The 18,048-nt window shown below is 40.1% G+C and overlaps 1 protein-coding gene across 2 annotated transcripts in view; it reads left to right on the forward strand.

The window, feature by feature from the left end:
- Window positions 1–2,825: 2,825 nt before the first annotated feature.
- The window catches only part of CSF2RB (colony stimulating factor 2 receptor subunit beta), a 34,892-nt gene continuing 19,669 nt past the window's right edge, over window positions 2,826–18,048 (forward strand). For both annotated transcript variants that reach the window (XM_081957288.1, XM_081957289.1), the window contains exons 1-4: window positions 2,826–3,030; window positions 5,052–5,148; window positions 8,755–8,881; window positions 15,775–15,938. In XM_081957288.1, coding sequence (XP_081813414.1) covers window positions 5,082–5,148; window positions 8,755–8,881; window positions 15,775–15,938 — 358 coding nt within the window. In that variant the 5' untranslated portion in view covers window positions 2,826–3,030; window positions 5,052–5,081. The remainder of the gene's footprint in view (window positions 3,031–5,051; window positions 5,149–8,754; window positions 8,882–15,774; window positions 15,939–18,048) is intronic.

Genomic DNA, 18,048 nt, shown 5'->3' on the forward strand with positions numbered 1-18,048 from the left:
TAATATGGTTTGCTGCCAGTGTCCTAGGTATCAACCAAATACCTTCTTAAAATATAAGATGTTCCAAGTAGCACAGTGTTTTGCAGTTCCGCTGGTGTTATTGCAGGAAGCTGCAATTTATTGATGTATCTTGTAAAATTCTTGGACATGGTGCCAAGTGCCCCGATGACAATGGGTATCACTGTTACATGCTTCATCCATAGCCGTGTAGTTTTGATGGCCAGGTTGCGATATTTCATTATTTTTTCTAGTTCTTTTTCTTCGACTCTGGCATCTCCAGGAACAGCGATATCAATAAACTGTACACTTCGGCCCTCTACAACTGTGATATACAATAATAATACAATAGCAGAGTTGGAAGTAACCTTGGAGGTCTTCTAGTCCAACCCCCTGCCTAGGCAGGAAACCCTATACCGTTTCAGACAAATGACTATCCAACATCTTCTTAAAGACTTCCAGTGTTGGGGCATTCACAACTTCCAGAGGCAAGCTGTTGCACTGATTAATTGTTCTAACTGTCAGGAAGTTTCTCCTCAGTTCTGTTTTTTTTTGCCAAAAAGTTTTATTGGTTTTTACACATATATGGGGAAAGGTAGGTGGATATACAAAATTTTTTGGCAGCTCCCACACTGGTGTTAGTAACCGATCCAGCACTCACAGTTTTTACAATCTTAAAAACAAATACAAAAGATAAGCAGAAAACAAGATCTTATTCTATAATGTTAACAATGTGTTCATTCATTTTCCTTTGTCACTTTCTAGAGTATCACCAATTGCTATTTATTTCAAATACTTTTATTTTTGTGATCTGAGCCTTTTCGATATTGCTTCTTCCTCCCTGTCCCCAGAGGAGCCTTCAGCCCCCCTCCTTCTTATCCTGCACCATCCTGTCCCTCCCCCCACCTTCGCTATGTTCGTCCTCTAGGATAGGAGAATTCTTTTTGATGAAGGCTTCAGCCTCCTTTACTGTATTGATTCTAATCCTGTTTCCCTCCCAGAAGATCAACATTCCTTCTGGCAATAACCATCTAAACCAGATTCCTTTATTATATAATTTCTTTGATAAGGAGATATACTTCCTCCTTCTCTCTCTTATCTTTTTTGGAATCTGCTTAAGAATGATGATTTCTTTGTCTTTATATATCAATGGTCTCTCCCTTTGCGTCCCAAGTACCTTGTCCCTTGTGGTCTTCCTGAGAAATTTAACATGTACCTCCCTTGGAACATTATGACTTCTAGCATATGCTGAATTTATCCTATAGACTAGATCCATATCCCACCACAACTGATTTTTGTCTCTCTTAATATAGTCTGCTAATATTGTACTCATGATATCTTTAAGGTCTTCATTTTCTGTCTCTGGTAGGTTCTGGAATCTAAGAAAAAAGGACATTCTTTCAAATTCTATTTTTGCCAAAAAGTTTTCCAAGTCTACATTTCCCTTCCGGATTGTTTTAATTTCTTCCCCCAGTGCAGCTGCTTCCTCCTCTAACACCAAAATCTTTTGTTTATTCTCTGCAATATGGTGTTTAACGTATCTGAGTTCTTCTCTGAGCTCTGTTATTTCTTTTTTCAAGTCATTCTGTCCCCTCATCAGTTCTTGAAACATTTGAGTAACAGATAGTTCTTTTGATCCCTTTCCAGTCCCCTCCCGCTGTAACAATGATGTAATCTTTGTCTGTTGCATACTGGGACTTGAGGAGGCAGACGGAGGGGCTGAAAATGACTTGCTCGTCGGTGGTTTCTTTGGCTCCATTTGTTTGAAGTTCAGAGGTGTCAGTCTTTTTCCAAGGAAATGGTGTCTGAGAATATAGTAGGCCTCCAAGGAGATGTTCAGCAGTGAATTTATACAAAACTACTCAATGAAATGAGGGTAACACTTGTTTGATTTACAGTGCTCACAGATGCCAAAAGCATCTCTCTCTCTCTCTTCCTCCCTCCCTCCTATGAATGATTAAGTAATAACTATTTATTTAGTCATAACATGTTTACACAACCAAGATGATAAACTTTATCAGTCTTTAAACAACTTATCATTTAACTCAGAATTGTTGTTTGAATTTGTAATCTTAGATTAATAACTTGATAAAAACTGGTAGATTCTGAATGAATATGTACATAGCAGCTCGGTATACATCTTCACTTCAAAGAAAAACTGGATATTCTATGTGGATTTTGTTTTGTTTTTTGTAAAAACCAATATACTTTGAAACCTCATTTTAATAGACAATTGTGGAAAAAGGACTGCCCAAAATCTCTCTAACTTATTTCATTTTAGTGACTCTAATGTTGCAACTTTTGTCACCTGAATATTGATATCATTAAGAAATGGTATAAACAATACAATCTGTGTTATCTATGTAAGGATATTATGATGTAAATATTGCAAATCACATCACATTTTTGTCCAATCATTTTGTCCAATAAAATTGTACTTTAATTATAATAGATAGTCTAGATCAGGCATGGCCAACCTTTTGGCTTGCCTGGGCCACATTGAGAGAAGAAGAATTATCTTGGGCCGCCTATAAAATATGCCCTATAGTGTAAATATGCCATATAATGTGTAGGAAAAACAAAACTTTCTTTATTTTTTGAAGTCTTCTGGGGTCACATGACTAGCTGCAATGTGGCCCATGGACCATAGGTTGGACACCCTGCTGTAGATTGTTCAATGAAATACAATGCTTTTTTAAAAATGTTATGCAATTACTTTAAACATGAAACATTTAGTTTCTCTTCCGTAAGCAAAAGAGATGTTGAAAGACTACTTTAAAAAAAGGAAACTACTTTGAGAAAAGGAAAACAGAAAGGAACAAATGAAACTTCACCAGAAACTGATCAACATGCAAACTGTATGGTTAAGGGATTAACGTTTCATTCATCTTTGGAACATTGTTGAAGACTCCTGTAGTTATGAAAAGTTTTAATTGGCAGTGGTGGTAACATGGAGGAAAAACTTTAATCCTTCATTACTAATTGCATTGTTTGAAACAATCAGCAAAAAGAAGAGATAAAGTAAATGAGAAGGTGAGTGCCTATTATAATTTGTTACCAAATATTGTTATATTTTTAAAGGTTTTCCTTAACAATTTTTTCTCTCTGAGAGAAAATATCAACACATACAAACTGCTTTTATTGCTGTTTTTTGTATGTTTTCATGAATGTCTTTGAGTCAGTGTTGATTCCTGACAAACGCCTAAACACGTCTTTACAGAATTACAGAAGTGGCTTGCTATTACCTGCTTCCTAGGAGTGAGAATGAATGACTGGTCCAAGATCACCCAGTTGGCTTTGTGTTTAAGGGGGAACTACAACTTGTGGTCTCCTTGAAGTCCAAGTAAACTATATCGAGGGCATTGTCTGAATTAGTATAGGGTTTCCTGCTTGAGCAGGGGGTTGGACTAGAAGAACCCCTAGGTCCCTTCCAACTCCATTATTCTGAGAGGTGAATAAAAAGGTAAAATCCAATCTAATCGTTTAGCTGACTGTGCGACCAATGTAATAATTTTAAATTTATTCGCTGCCCATCTTCATTGAATTCTGGTCAGCATTCAAAAGTAAAAGAGATATTTAAAAAATATTAAATCAAGAGACAGTTCATTCTATTATTTGCTCTAATAACAAAACCCACAAAGTCATTAGACAAATAAATAACCCCCTGGTGGGAAAGTGAACACAAGTACGTTCCTTATTGAGATCTGACAGCTAATGGAGGTTGAGGGTCAGCCTCATAGAATCAGTGCTTTTGGTGTCATGTCTAACTGGCCTGATCTGGAATTCTAAGATACATGTATGGAGAATTTCTCTGGGGAAGAGATGTGGTAAGTCTATTGTTTTTGTCTCTTCTATCTTTTCTTGTTTCTCTCTATAAAAGATAATACTGATCTATGATATAAAGAGAAACCAGAACAGTTTCCTCTGATGGTAGATAATTAACCTTAGAATTGTGATTCTGCCTTTCATCTGTGCTGATCTGGTTGGAGGTTTTAAGGCTAACTATCTTTGAAGAAACCCTGGAAAGTTGAAGGGAACTTGAGAGTCCATAGAAGTTTTGTTTTATTTTTGTTTTCTTGTTTCTTTTAATGAATGGATCTAATGGCAAACTTTCTTGGCAAACAGGTAGCTCAATGTCCCAGTCTTGGTGATTTTGTGGCAAAAAATGTAATTTGTTAAGGAGCAGCAAGGGAGTGTGGGCAAACGAAACGAAAAAGAATAATTTGGGAATTAATCAAGTGGAGCATTAATAATTGCACTGGATGTTTCAATCTCATATTCAGCAGGGGAAAGAGCAGCAGTAGGAAAGTAGCCATCATTCAATAGTACCTTGTTCAGGTAGAAAAAGAAATGGAAAACAAAACTCAGTGGGGCAATACTAGTGAGATTTATAGAGGCACAAATAGAATAGAGAGGAAAAAAGGAAAATGGTATCTGAAAAAGAAATTAGCCAAAAATAAAGAGAGAAATAATGGGAGATGGGAAAGAGAAATTTGGGGGAGAAATATCCAAACAATCTATCGAAAAGCAATAGAAAAAATTCAGAAGAAAAGATATAAGACATATAAAAAGAAGAAAAAGAGAAAAGAAAATTTAGGAATATAGGAGGTTAGTAGAATGATATGATCTAGTAGAATGAAATGAAATATTGTAAACAAGGTAATAGTATGTTTTAATTAGGATGTGTGCGAGCTATATTAATACTTCTAAATGAGTAAAGTAATTATGTCAAAATGCTGACCGTATAAAAATTGAATTTGAAGACGTGTTGCTAATCGAAAATAGATGGAAAAGAAATGATAAGATGATTTATTTTTAAAGAGAAGGAAAAATGATATTGTTTATAAATGTTAAAAATTAGAAGTAGGCAAATATGAGAAGAAAAGCAATATGGCTAAAATTGGAAATAATGTAGAATGAATTATGTGTTTGTGGAAATGTTAAAGGACAACACTCTGTTCACAAAAGATTTTTTTATGTAACAAAATTAAAATAAAAAACTTTTAATAAAAAAATAGTACCTTGTTCAAAAAAAAGTTCTATCTTGACCACAGGTGAGTTCTTCAGGCAACCAAGAGTTCTTAATGAACATGAAGCTCTACAGCATTGTTCTGATTTTAAGCCTCACTGTTCTCATCATGGAAGCTCGAGGTAGGTTTTCTATTCATACATTTTACTCTTCACTTCCATCTTTGCTTTCCTTGATAAAGAATCAGGAGGTTCTTCAGATTAATAGTCAGTTGTAAGCCTCTCCATTATCAGTGAAAAGACTGTGTCCTTACCTGATAATGGGAAAGCCATTAGGAAAAAAACAAAGCCATTATGTACATGGGGTAACTTGATGCCAGTTGATACAGTATAATTCAGTCACTGGAATTCTTCTTAATAAATATAGCCATAAAGAACTATGTGAGATTCATGCTTGGAAAGATTCTCATTCAGTTTGAAATCAGACAGATGACCAATGTCCCCTCATAAATCACTGGAAGTTAGATCTAAAAGACTTTCTGAAATCCTAGCAATGTTGAGGTACCCTGATCTCTGAGATGTTGTTGTTTCAAAAAAGGTGGATGAATAGAGAAGACTCACCATCACAGTCCCTCATAGCAACATTCCTGGGAATGTTGGCAACTCCCTTCTGAGGTGGCCATTACAGGGGGATCTCCTGCCCATCCACTGAGACTATTTTGTGCAGCTTTTTGCTGATAAACTGATTAACAAAAATCTCGACTGTTTGTGGGTGGAAGTCAATGCGGTAACTGAAGTAATGTCTTGCCATGTCAGCTGGGATTCTGATTCTGATGCATGATGCTGTTTGATACATCCTCAGCCAATTATGGGCTGAAGCCATGTCCCACCTAGCTCTTATGTGGAGCTGGAGAAAGTGTGACAAGCTGAAGCTGGGAAATTATCAAAACATCACTCCAGCAAGGAATGATGCCAGCCAGATTTGAATAAGATTATACTATTCTTTTTCCTTAAGAGGCACTCCTTGAATTAACAACTATTGTCTAATGAGGAGATTTGGAAAAGAATGGAAAGAGGATCGATGTAAATGATCAAGAGAAAAGCATGAGTTGGTTGACAGTTTAGCTCATAAATGGCTATTTAGCCCATTAGAAAGAAACTTGGGAAAATCTTTTTAAATAATTCAAAGAAATTCCACCTTAATTAACACACCATAAACAAAAGCGGGAAGATTCTTTTATAATTTGCAATATTCATACCTATCTTAAAGATACTTTACTGAAATCTGTGCAGCTCTTGCTTCCTTGATCGTGTCAAGCCTTCAATCTGCATGGGGCTTGACACTATAATTGCCACAATAGATGACTTTAGTTGGGATCTGGATGAGACTAATGAGCAGACTGTACCATGGATATAATATTCTTCTGGACCAATTGCAAAGGCTTGAGTTCCTCCTTTAATGGGTAGTTTTAAATGGTGGTTTTATGGGACAGAGATTGGCCTAAGTAATCATTTCTTTGTGGGATACTGTACGATTCCCCCCCCCGCCCCAACCCCCAATCTTCAACATCAATATGAATGTACTTAGAATGTCATCTGGAAGTTCAGGATGTAGCACCATTAGTATACAGATGATACTACACATATGTGTGCGCATTTGTCCTTGGAAATTGCCAGAATTGAATGGGACAAAACAGGCTAAATTTGGATCCAAATAGAATTTCTTGGTTGCTTTGTGCAGTGATGTGCTTTGCCAATTTCAGTACTGTCTCTTAATAAGGAAGCTCTGCCCTTTAAGAAGCTAGACTGTAACTTGAAGGTTCTTCTAAATTTGTGGCTGCTATTGGATGGGCAGTTAGACTCTCACAAACATTTTTGTCTAGCTTTGGATGGCTTATCAGTTGCAGCCCTACTTGGAGCAAGAGAGACCTTTGATGACAACTCACTCCATTGTAATTACTTGTATAGACTACTGTAAGTTTCTCTACATAGGGCTGCTTTTGAAAACCATACAGAGGATTAAATTAGGGCAGAATTTGATGGCCGATTTGTTAGCTGGCACTCCTCAATATGAGCATATTACATCAATGTTGTGAGCTCTGTATTGGATGTCATTTGGTTTCTGGATATAATTCAATATGTAATTCAATAATGCCTACAAAGTTTGGCAGCTGGATACTTCAAGGGCTGTCTTTTTCGGTCAGAATCAAACACGTCTGTGAAGTAAGGGATAAAACTGCAGTCATGTGCTCAGAAACATAGTACCTCAGTAGGAGCACCTGTGACCTGGAACAGTCTCCCGATAGAGATTTGAATGGCCTCCGCTATTATAATTTTTGGGAAGTTATTGAAATGGACCTCTTGCAAAGCGTATATGGAAATTTAGATGCTCCTGCCTGTGTTCAGTCATTGGAAATATATTGGTCCACCATATTATATTACATGGTTATTTTGCTTACAAAATGCAAGATTACAAGATTCTTGTAATGTATTTAATCTGGGTGTTTTAGCTTTATAACATGGATGTTTTTGTTATATTATTGTATGTGAATGTTAATTATTGGGAATCTGTCTAGATTACAGTGGTATTCAATTACAATAAGCAAATTGAAACACATGCCTTATTTTTATGGAAATAAAAGAATGAAGCAAGTTCTCAGCTTCAGGGGACAAAATATTTTTGATCAGTCTTATCTTCTTGGTTTTCTCCCAGCAGAGCTCCTACTCAAAACATCATACAAGGTAGAGGGACAACCTCTTCTCCAAAGGGCTGTTTTGCCATTTACACTGTCTATGAGAAGCCTTTTACTGTAACATTTATGCCTACAATAATGGGCAATCTGTCCAATTTGTGTCCCTTCTTTTGGGATGTCTATGTGACCTTGTTATGTCCAGTTACTTGTACAGATCACATTATTTAGGGTCACAATCAAATAAGAGAGTTAACATGCATGTATCCAAACATAGGCATTGGCTTTTCCATTTTTGAAGAAAGAAGCTCATATAATTTGAAAGATGCAAACTCTTCCTCCCTGTTGCGTTTGTCAAAAGTTCATGGCTACACAAGGCTGGAGAAGAACAACGATTTTTTACTTCACTGGTGGCTTTTTTTTTAGGGTGGTGGTGGTTAAAAGATATATTTGTAGGTTCAGAGCTGGAGAAAAGGTTCACATTCTGAACATCTTCTATCAGTTAGGAGATTGGTTCATACAGAGCCCTTGGTCAACAACTGGAAAATATTAATCAGATGAGGGATGAATTGGATTCTAAAAGTGAATGCTGCACTTAGATCATTCTCTAAGGTTCTGCTCCACATGCTCTCTCATGCTTAAATATGGGCAGGGACAGCTAGGAGCAAGTCTTCTCAGTGATGGCTGTCTATCTCCTTCTGGGGTGTACATGTTTATTTTCCCCTTTTGATACATTCAACTTACTCTTCTTATCAGTCTTTCTGGTTATATTACCCTGGGTCTTTCTAATTTTTCTTTCTGTTCCATTTGAATTTTAAAGGGCAATTTTAGAATGGAAAAACTTTGTAGAATGGTATAAAATTAAACAAAATTTCCATATATGTGTTTGTGTGTATAACTGGACTATCTTTCTCAAAACGGTGCACTTGAAAAAAAAAACAAGCAATTGGTATTCCTTAATAGTGCTTAAATGCCCAAGTAAATAACATTAAAATAATAAATTTATTTCCATTTCTTGTCATTGCTGCTTTTGCTCTTGCTGAGCAAAACCCGAGACAGCACTTTAATGTCTTTAGGAATATTCTCTTTTTCTTTTTAGAGAGCTATCTGAAGGAAACCTTGAGCTGTTCCAATGACTATGAATCGCAAATCGACTGCACCTGGTCTGAGCCTCGGGAGGGAAATGCCTTTGTCAAGATGCACCTTTTTCACAAGCTCAACGATTTGTGAGTGGCTGAGCACTGATTCGTTTACAAGAATTTGGGAGCACGAAAAAGAAAAAGAGGGGCAAAAAGAGGACTTCTAGAGGGGTGTAATGCTAAGAGACAGGAGCTCACAGAACAGATACAACTAGCGAAAGAGCACGTTAGAACTGTATCTCCACTGGTGCTTCACATGTTTTTAATGTTCCAATGTCATTCTTATTTCAAGGAAATAATTCATTCAAGTAAATAATTAACAATAAAAAAACTTAAACATTCTGTACTTTGGGAGAAAAGAAATAGAAAATAAATGTTAAGAGAAGTACCATTTAAACATAAATAATGTATTTTTAAAAGAAATGTGCCATTTCAAGATAGCATCAAGACAGAATAGATTTGTGGGTTAATGCTTAGAAAATTATCACTGTGCCAACTTGGCTTTCTGAAAGTTATTTTTCGCCCAAGAAAGTGGAAAAGAACTCCCCTAGGAAGATTTTTCTTAGTAGTCTTCCTGTAGAATTGATGCATAAGAAGACTAGAAGACATCAGACTGCAAGCGAAAGAATTAAAAAAGGAAAGATGGGACACTAAAAAAGGGAAGATGGACTCACTAGGACAAGCTTTTCATACATTCCAGTTTATCTCTGGAAACTTTGCTGAAATTTTCTTCTCTCCAAACAAGAAACCTCAATATAATTCCATTTAAAATATACTGAATGAGGAATATGGAGGGGGGAGGAGGAGGAGGAGGAGGAGGAAGAGGAGGAGGAAGAGGAGGCAGCAGCAAAGGAATAATAATAATAATATTAATAATTTTGATACAGAATTATGCAGACTTATCATAAGCACAGATATGGTGGATTTATTTATTTATTCCAGTTTAAGGTTTTTTTTTCTTATGGCTAAGTTAAAGAGCTACATACCTCAATGTTAGACAATATATACTTTTTTGCCCTCACTGGTGACTTCTGTCCTGCCGCAACTGTAAAATTGACAAATGATCTGTGCTATTTTTTAAAATACATACAAGAAATTTCAAAGGATTGTTGGATTTTCCCGGTTTAGTTTCTCTCTCTCTGAATGTCATCAGTTGCTCAGAAAATATCTACCACTTATTAGTAGAAAATATTTACTAATAATAGCTGATCTATTATTGATCTAGCATCTACTAATCCTATTTCTTGGGTTTACCTCACTAAGCTATCAACAGCATGGTGCGGAAAGAGCTCTGGTGGCAGGATTCGAGGTTGATTCAGCCTTCTGTCCTTCCAAAGTTGGTAAAATGAGGAGCCAGATTGTTGGGTCAATATGCTAACATTGTAAACCACTCGCAGAGTGTCCCAAAGGTGCTTTTTCAGAAGTCAACTGGACTTTCTTGTTTTTCCTTTGAAGACTTTTTGCTTCTCATCCAAGAAGCGACTTCAGCTCTGACAGGATAGTGGGAAGTGGAAGAATTTATATTCCTTGCAGGCAGCTGATCATTTGCATCCTTTTAGAGGGTCGTTGAAGCACTTGGAGGTTTATCTGTGGCCTCAGGGTCACCTCCCATTTTTCTTTCTTTCTCTGGAAAGTGTTGTAAAGTGTCACAGAGTGTTGTAAAGCCCCGTGGAGCAATATATAAGTGCTATTGCTATGAATATTGCATTGGTGAGGAAAGTGTGTCACAGTGAATCCATAGCAAATTCAGTGTTGGGATAAGAGGGGAAATGGTACAGGTAATCCTTGACTTACAGCAGTTCTTTTAGTGACTATTCAAAGTTACAATGGCAACAGTGGGGGATTCATTATTTTTACTACTGGTTCTGTGGGCGTGGCTTGGTGGGCATGGCAGGGAAAGGTTACTGCAAAATTCCCATTCTCTCCCAATCAGTTGGGACTCGGGAGGCAGAGAATAGATGGGGGAGGGGCCAGTCAGAGGTGGTATTTACTGGTTCTCCAAACTACTCAAAATTTCCACTACCGGTTCTCCAGAACTGGTCAGAACCTGCTGAATACCACCTCTAAATGGTGCCGAGAAATATGACATGACCCTTTTTCACACTTACAACCATTGAAGCACCTCCATGGTCATGTGATCAAAATTCAGATGCTTGGCAATTGACTCGTATTTATGATGGTTGCAATGTCCCGGGGATCATGCGGATCACTCTTTGCGACCTTCTGAAAGCAAAGTCAACGGGGAAGCCGGATTCCCTCAGCGATCTTGTTGCTAACTTAACAACTGCAGTGATTCACTGAACAGCTATGGCAAGAAAGGTCCGGAAATGAGGCGCAGCTCACTTAACAAATGTCTCCCTTAACAACAGAAATTTTGGGCTCAATTGTGGTCATAAGTCAAGGAGTACCTGCACTGCAAAACGGTACAATTCAGGATGACTGAAGGCAAGGGCTGGGAGTCGGTTGAAGAGAACACCATGAGGAAAAGAGATCGTTGGGAAATGTTTGTGCTGCGGAAAAAAGAGATCGTTGGGAAATGCCTGGGCTGCAGTGAGATGAAAGTAAAGAAAGCTCTAAGGCTGATTTCAGACAAAGTGCTTCTTTCTCATGGCTCTCCCCTTAATGGGTAATCTATATTGGGAGACATCTTTGAACTAAGGAGTGCTATTGATTTTGAAGGAAATGATGGTAGGAAATACTTCTATCTCTCTAGTAGCTACCCAAAAGAAGTATATAAGAACACGAGGTCCAAGCTTGCTGAATTAGGGCAGAGTTCATGAATGCAGCTTTTCCCCCCCTCTCAATAGTTAATCAGAGGTCTCTGGGGTGTTTTCAAGAAGGAGAGGGAGACAGGGCCAGATTTTCCTATAGGCTAACTAGGCTTCAGCCTAGGGCCTCAAGATCAAGAGGGGCCTTTTATTTTTATTTGTTATCCGTGCCACATTTTTTATAAAGGTTAGTACCAATTACAACATGTTTCATTTAATATATTGATATGTATATCACAGTAATGATGTATTTTATTATCTCTCATGTAATTTACAAACTTTAAAATGGGAGGTGTAAGGGCCCCATAAGTGGAATAGCCTAGGGCAGGGGTGTCCAAACTTGGGAACTTTAAGACTTGTGGACTTCAACTCCCAGAATTCCCCAGCCAGCCGGCTGGGGAATTCTGGGAGTTGAAGTCCACAAGTCTTAAAGTTCCCAAGTTTGGACACCCCTGCCCTAGGGCCTCTTTTCATCTAAATCCGGCCCTGGAGGGAGACATAGCTGTCCCCCAAGACTAAGAGCCCTCAATAGAACTTTCTGTCACAAATTTATCTGATACCATTTCAAAGCCATTACTGGCTATCACCTCATTTTGTGGTAACGAATTCCCTAATTTTATTTATGTGCTGCATAATTTTTTTTCTTATTTATCCTAAATCTCTTCACTGCTTAATCCTAGTCATCCCTATTCACTTTCTCTAAATCATGTATCATTTAATAGAGTCCAATAATTCTCCAGCCTAATCATTTTCCCCCTAAGCTAATGAGTCCCAAATGTATGAACCATTTTTTCTTTTTTTAAAAAGACCACATTTTTACTATTTCTTTTCCTAATGTAAAATGCAAATAGAAATAAAGGCAATGGGACAAATGGAAAGGGGGAAAGGAAAGAGGAAGAGTGAATAAACTGAGGGAAGAAAAAGGGAAGAAGGAAATAAAAAGCAATGGCTTCCAATTTCTTTGGGTGCATTAAGATACACAATACAGTTATAACATCACATTTTTACTTATCTAAAATAGTAAACACTAGCCATTTCTATAACCATGACCTACTTAGTTTTCAAAACCCAAAATCAAAGTTTCATTTTTTTTGCCTTTCAAACAGAAAATCCAGAAGCAAGTGGAAACAAAGCTATTTACATTCTTATCAGGGGTGGGTTCTGGCAGGCACTACTCGTGTGAACCAGTGACGTGCAGTCAGGTGAGGCAAGTGAGGCACAGCTAACCTCTCATCATAAGGGCAGCGAGTCATTCGATGGGAAACTTGCCTTTTGGGAGGAATGACCCAGCTTGGCTCCCGCTTTTGATCTGCCGCCCAACGACCAAACGGAGAAGCGAAGAGGCAGGAGAGACAAAGCAGGAGCCAAGCCGAGTCATTCCTTCCAAGAGGCAAGTTTCCTATCGAATGACTTGCTGCCCTAGACTTGAGGCTCCAGTCCAGCCTGCGGTGCTTGCAGCCCCCACCAGCTCCTCCAGGGACTCCCAAGCTCGGCACCAGAGAGCAGCTGCAAGAGAGGCCGGCCAGGTTGCCCGGGTGGCGGCAGAGGTTCCCTTTGTTCTTTCGGGCGCGGGAAGCGGGGGGGAGGCTTCCTCTGCTCCATCCACTCCCCACCTGCGCTGCCCTCGCCCGACAAACACGCCCCGGATTCCACGCAGCTCTGGCAGGCGGTGCCGTGGCCGAATCCCAGGGCGGAGGGCGGCAGGTCGCAACTGAGCATGCCTGATTGTGGAATTCTGGGAGTTGAAGTCCACAAGTCTAAAAAAATTGCTGCCTCACCAGCTATAAACCTCACTGCACGTCACTGGTGTGAACTCTGTGCGGGCATGCAGAGTGCAATAAAACTTGTTCTGCACATGCAGAAAAACAAGATGGCGGCACTTATGGCGGCACCCGGAGAAACGGTTCAGGGGCGTGGCAGGCATCGTTTGTCCAAATCAGTCTGAACCAGTAGGAACCCACCACCGATTCTTATCCCTAACGAATGCAATTAACTTTGCCATCTCCAGTTGTACTATCTTTTCAATCTATTCTTCTAATCTAGAAATCTATACCTCTTTCCATTTTTGAGCATATAGGATTATTGCTGCTTTCAATAGATAGATAGATAGATAGATAGATAGATAGATAGATAGATAGATAGATAGATAGATAGATAGATACAGAGACAGAGACACAGATAGGATATAGATGCAGATATGTATGTATGTATGTATGTATGTATGTATGTATGTATGTATGTATGTATGTATAAACAAAGCTCCATTCCCCCCCCCCCATGTCCTTATCTAATAATCCCAAAAAGAAAATCTTTTAGTTTCAATTGTAAATCCATTTTAAGAATTTTAAATCTTCAAATACTTTTACTCCCCTTTCCAATATTTCCTTGAGAGAGCGAGTCTTCAGATGAGAGGTTTTGCTGTTCTCAATGACTGGCTTGATCCCTTGATCCCCTGGAGACACGATAGGCTAACTCTACCAGGTGAAGAGAAATAAAAGGCTGTGACACCAGTTGCAGAAGGAAGAGATAATGCCTGAATGCTGTACCACAGTTAAAAATGTTTAAAGTTGGGTGGTGGTGGTGGTGAAACCAGTGGTTGTCTTGAAAATTGTGTTGAATAGATAGATTGTTGCCCAATCAAAGCATTTAGCTAACCTGAAATGTTGTGTTTAGTTCTTTTTCCATGATTAGAAATCTTGTTCATCTAGCTCTCTCTACATCATCAGTGTCAAGCTCAATCGTGTCACTGCCAAGATCATGATGTATTGTGATGTTTTTTACCCTTGCGGAGCTGGGGTGGGCGTGGCTTGCATGTGACATATCAGGCCCATGGGCCTCCAGTTTGACAGGCCTGCTCTACCTGATTGGAAATCATTGTCAACAGTAGCTTGAGAATTCTATTCAGATTCAGTTATACATGTGTGGGTTTTCCAATTAATATGTACGTGTGATCATGAGTATGTAATCCTGCTTCCCTCACCACCTATTATTTATAGTTTGAGGAAATACACGTTGAAGTTCCCTATTGTGGAGATGAGAAAATATAGTTCATTAGCAATGGAGAAGTGGACACCATCTGTCCTTTTGTTCTCTTTCAGAAAATGAAGAAGTGGTGTTTCAACTATTATGTTCTGGCTCTGATACTCTGAAAGAGGAACTGTTTTTCAATCTACCCGGGAAGGGGGAAAAAGCAGGGTGACAAAGAGGAGTGGGTGGTTATGTAATATTTCACATATGAAAACCAGGAGTATCTGTGACAGTTTTCCTAGAAGTGGTAAAAACTAAACTGTAAGGGATTGATTGTTCTACATCAACAATTGTTTTCTTATTTAATTGTTTTAAATTGTCTTTATTTTACCTGTGTTTTCCCCAAAATAAGACTCAGTCTTATTTTCTTTTGTGCTCTGAAATACGCACCAGGGCTTATTTTTGGTGATGTCGTCCCCCTCCCCCCCCCCCATGTATGGGAGACACACTTCTTTTGTTTCCTTGTGGTGGGGCAGGAGGCTGCATGGCATGCCATTGCTTCCACCGTGAGGCAGGAGTGGAGCTGCTCATGTGCTATGCACTGGCTTACCTCAGCCCCCCCCCCCCCCCCAGGCAGGCCACCCACTTGCCTTGCCATATGTCTGTGGCTCCAACAGTCCCATCCAGCAGGATCTTACTTCTTTTGCTTGCTCGTGGCCACAACGGAGCAGGAGGCCGAGTGACACACTGATACTGAAATCATGAAGCAGTTGTCGGGGTCTTGATAGCCTGGCTGAGAGGGCCCTGAGGTAAGGCAGTGCGGAGCATCTTGGGCACCTCTGCCTCCCACGCACCTCACCTAATATTGGTGGCACCGTGAGCAAGCAGATGGAATGGGTGGACAGCCAGCTGCACAGGCACTTAAGTAGGATTTATTTTGGGAGTAGAGCTTATATTAGGCCCATGCATACAACATGCTATGGCTCATTTTCAGGATAGGTCTTATTTTGGGGGAAACAGGGTATATTGCTTATTCCATGGTCTGAACCCCAACCATTTTATACTGTCTGGCTTGATGAAAGAATTTTGGAGAATTTGAAAGCATGCATATTTCTTTATTAACTTTGTTAGTATAATAAAGGCATTAATTTAGTTTTGGAATTATTCATATTATTCATATTATTCATATTGCTAATGTAATGTGATGTAATGTAAGAAACCATTGCTTTTTTCTGTTGCTTACAGGAACCTCACAAAGATGACGTGCAATAGCCAAAAAATAGACTCTGAGATACACTGGCACTGTAGGAGGAATGATACCTATTTCACTTCTGCACAGACTAATATGTTCATTTTCAAACCTGATCAGAAGTTGGAAATCCAACTGAATGTTGACCTCTTCAAGAACAGTATGTATCTGCATATTCATGTTGGATTTGGCATCCACCTTTCTCTAATCAAGTAGAGAACATCTGACCCAGTGTTCTGCCTCAAGCAATTTGAAATTTTTTAAAAAGGGGACTATCATGAACAGCTGCTGTTTCTGTGACCACCTTGAAGTGCTGCAACTTCAGAAGCATCACACTCAAGGGACTTTTTTTTGCTAGCTTAGTTGTTAGGTAGCATGGTTAAGAAATCACAAATAGAACCCAAATCTTATATTCCAAGAATTGGGTACAGATAGTCCTCGACTTATGACCAGTATTGAGCCCAAAATTTCTGTTGCTAAGTAAGACATTTGTTAAGTGAGTTTTGTCCCATTTTACGATCTTTCTTGCCACAGTTGTGAAGTTAGTAATACAGTTAAAAAGTGACTCTGACTTCCCTATTGACTTTGCTTTTCAGCAAGGTCGCAAAAGGGATCATATGATCCCACGTAACCCTGCAACTATCCTAAATATGAATCAGTTGCCAAGCATCTGAATTTTGATCACATGACCATGGGGCTACTGAAATAGTTGTAAGTGTGAAAAATGGTCATGACTTTTTTCAATGTTGTTGGAACTTCAAATGGTAATTAAATGAATTGTTGTAAGTTGAGGACTACTTGTGTAGATACTTAAAACTGACTACTAAGCACAATGGTGCTCTATCCAGAAGATGAATTGTAGACCAAAGCTTTTCTACTTGCTTCTCTCAGATCTACCTTGGTGTTGTGAAATATATTGTGGGGAAATTTCCAGGTAGGCAAGGAGGAGGGATCAAATGGGAGTTAGCCTTGAGTCATTGCCAGGGACGTGCGGTCAGGGGAGGCAGGGGAGGCAGAGCCTCACCTCTCATCATGAAATAATATATAATAATAAATTATAATATATATTTCCTCCCATCCCTTTTACACGGTTCCTGCTAAGCTCCGGTAAGGAGAAGAGCTTTTGGGGAGTGAAGAGGAAGAGGAGGGAGGAGGAGGAGGAGGAGGAGGAGGAGGAGAAGGAGAAGGAGGAGGAGGAGGTGCGCGCTCGGGGCAGTGCCAGCTGGGCAACCGGCGGAGGCAGGAGGGTTCTCGGAAGCGCCAATAACATTCCTGCCTCCGCTGTACTTTGCGCACTCCTCGCGACTGCAATAGACGTCCAGAAGTGGCAGGGGCTGTTGGGCTGGAAGCCCAAACCCCATTAGCCACAAAAGCCGCTTCTGGACGTATATTGCAGTCGCATGGAGTGCGCGAAGTCCAGCAGAGGCAGGAAGGTTCTCGTCGTTCCCCAGTCGCTTTCGTGGCTTCGTCATCAAAACGAAGTCCGGGAGTGCCAACAATATTTCTGCCTCCGCTGGACTTCGTCTTGATGATGTCGCCGGAGCTCCCGGGACAGACGGAGGTAGCCAGAGTGGCGCCGAGGCAGTCCGGCGGGCGAACGAATGAGGATCATGCTGCCTGATCCTCCATCGCTCGCTCGCTCACTCGCTCTTTCATCCGCCCGGACCGCCTCGGCGCCGCTCTGGAGGTCCGGCCGCGCCTAGCCGCTGCGGCGATGTCATCAAGATGAAGTGGCTTGGAGGTGAAGTGCTTTTCAGTGCTTTTCTGTGCGTCTGGCATTTCGGTAGATAGCTGGATGTCCTGAACGCCAGACGCTCAGAAAAGCACTGAACAGCAGCTGCTGTTGGGGACTGCGGAGCGTGAGCCGGCGGAGCGCACTCAGGAAGGCGAGGAATGGGATCACGTGTGCTGGAGGCTAAGGCAGCCTCAGCCTCCAGCACACATGGTCCCATTCCCCGCCTTCCTGATGATGTCACCAGCCTCACCAGCCATAAACCTCACCGCACGTCACTGCATTGGACAGCCACAAGAGACCTAGGACTGCCCCACCCCCTAAGCTCCATGGAACCTTAACTGTTTCTAAGGGAAGGCGAGCAGTCTGGAGAGATTCTTCTATATAGGTAGAACACAATGAAAGTCACCTTGAGCCTTTCATGCGTGGATCTGGTTGCTTGGGCCTGACGTTAAACTCCCGACTGACAAGCAGTTGCTGGGTTGATTCCTAATGTGATGGATTCCTTGCTTCAGCCTCAGAAGAGGATGGAGATGAG

This window comes from Natrix helvetica, assembly GCF_964273705.1.
Source record: "Natrix helvetica genome assembly, chromosome: 6".
In the NCBI taxonomy this organism is placed as follows: domain Eukaryota; kingdom Metazoa; phylum Chordata; class Lepidosauria; order Squamata; family Natricidae; genus Natrix; species Natrix helvetica.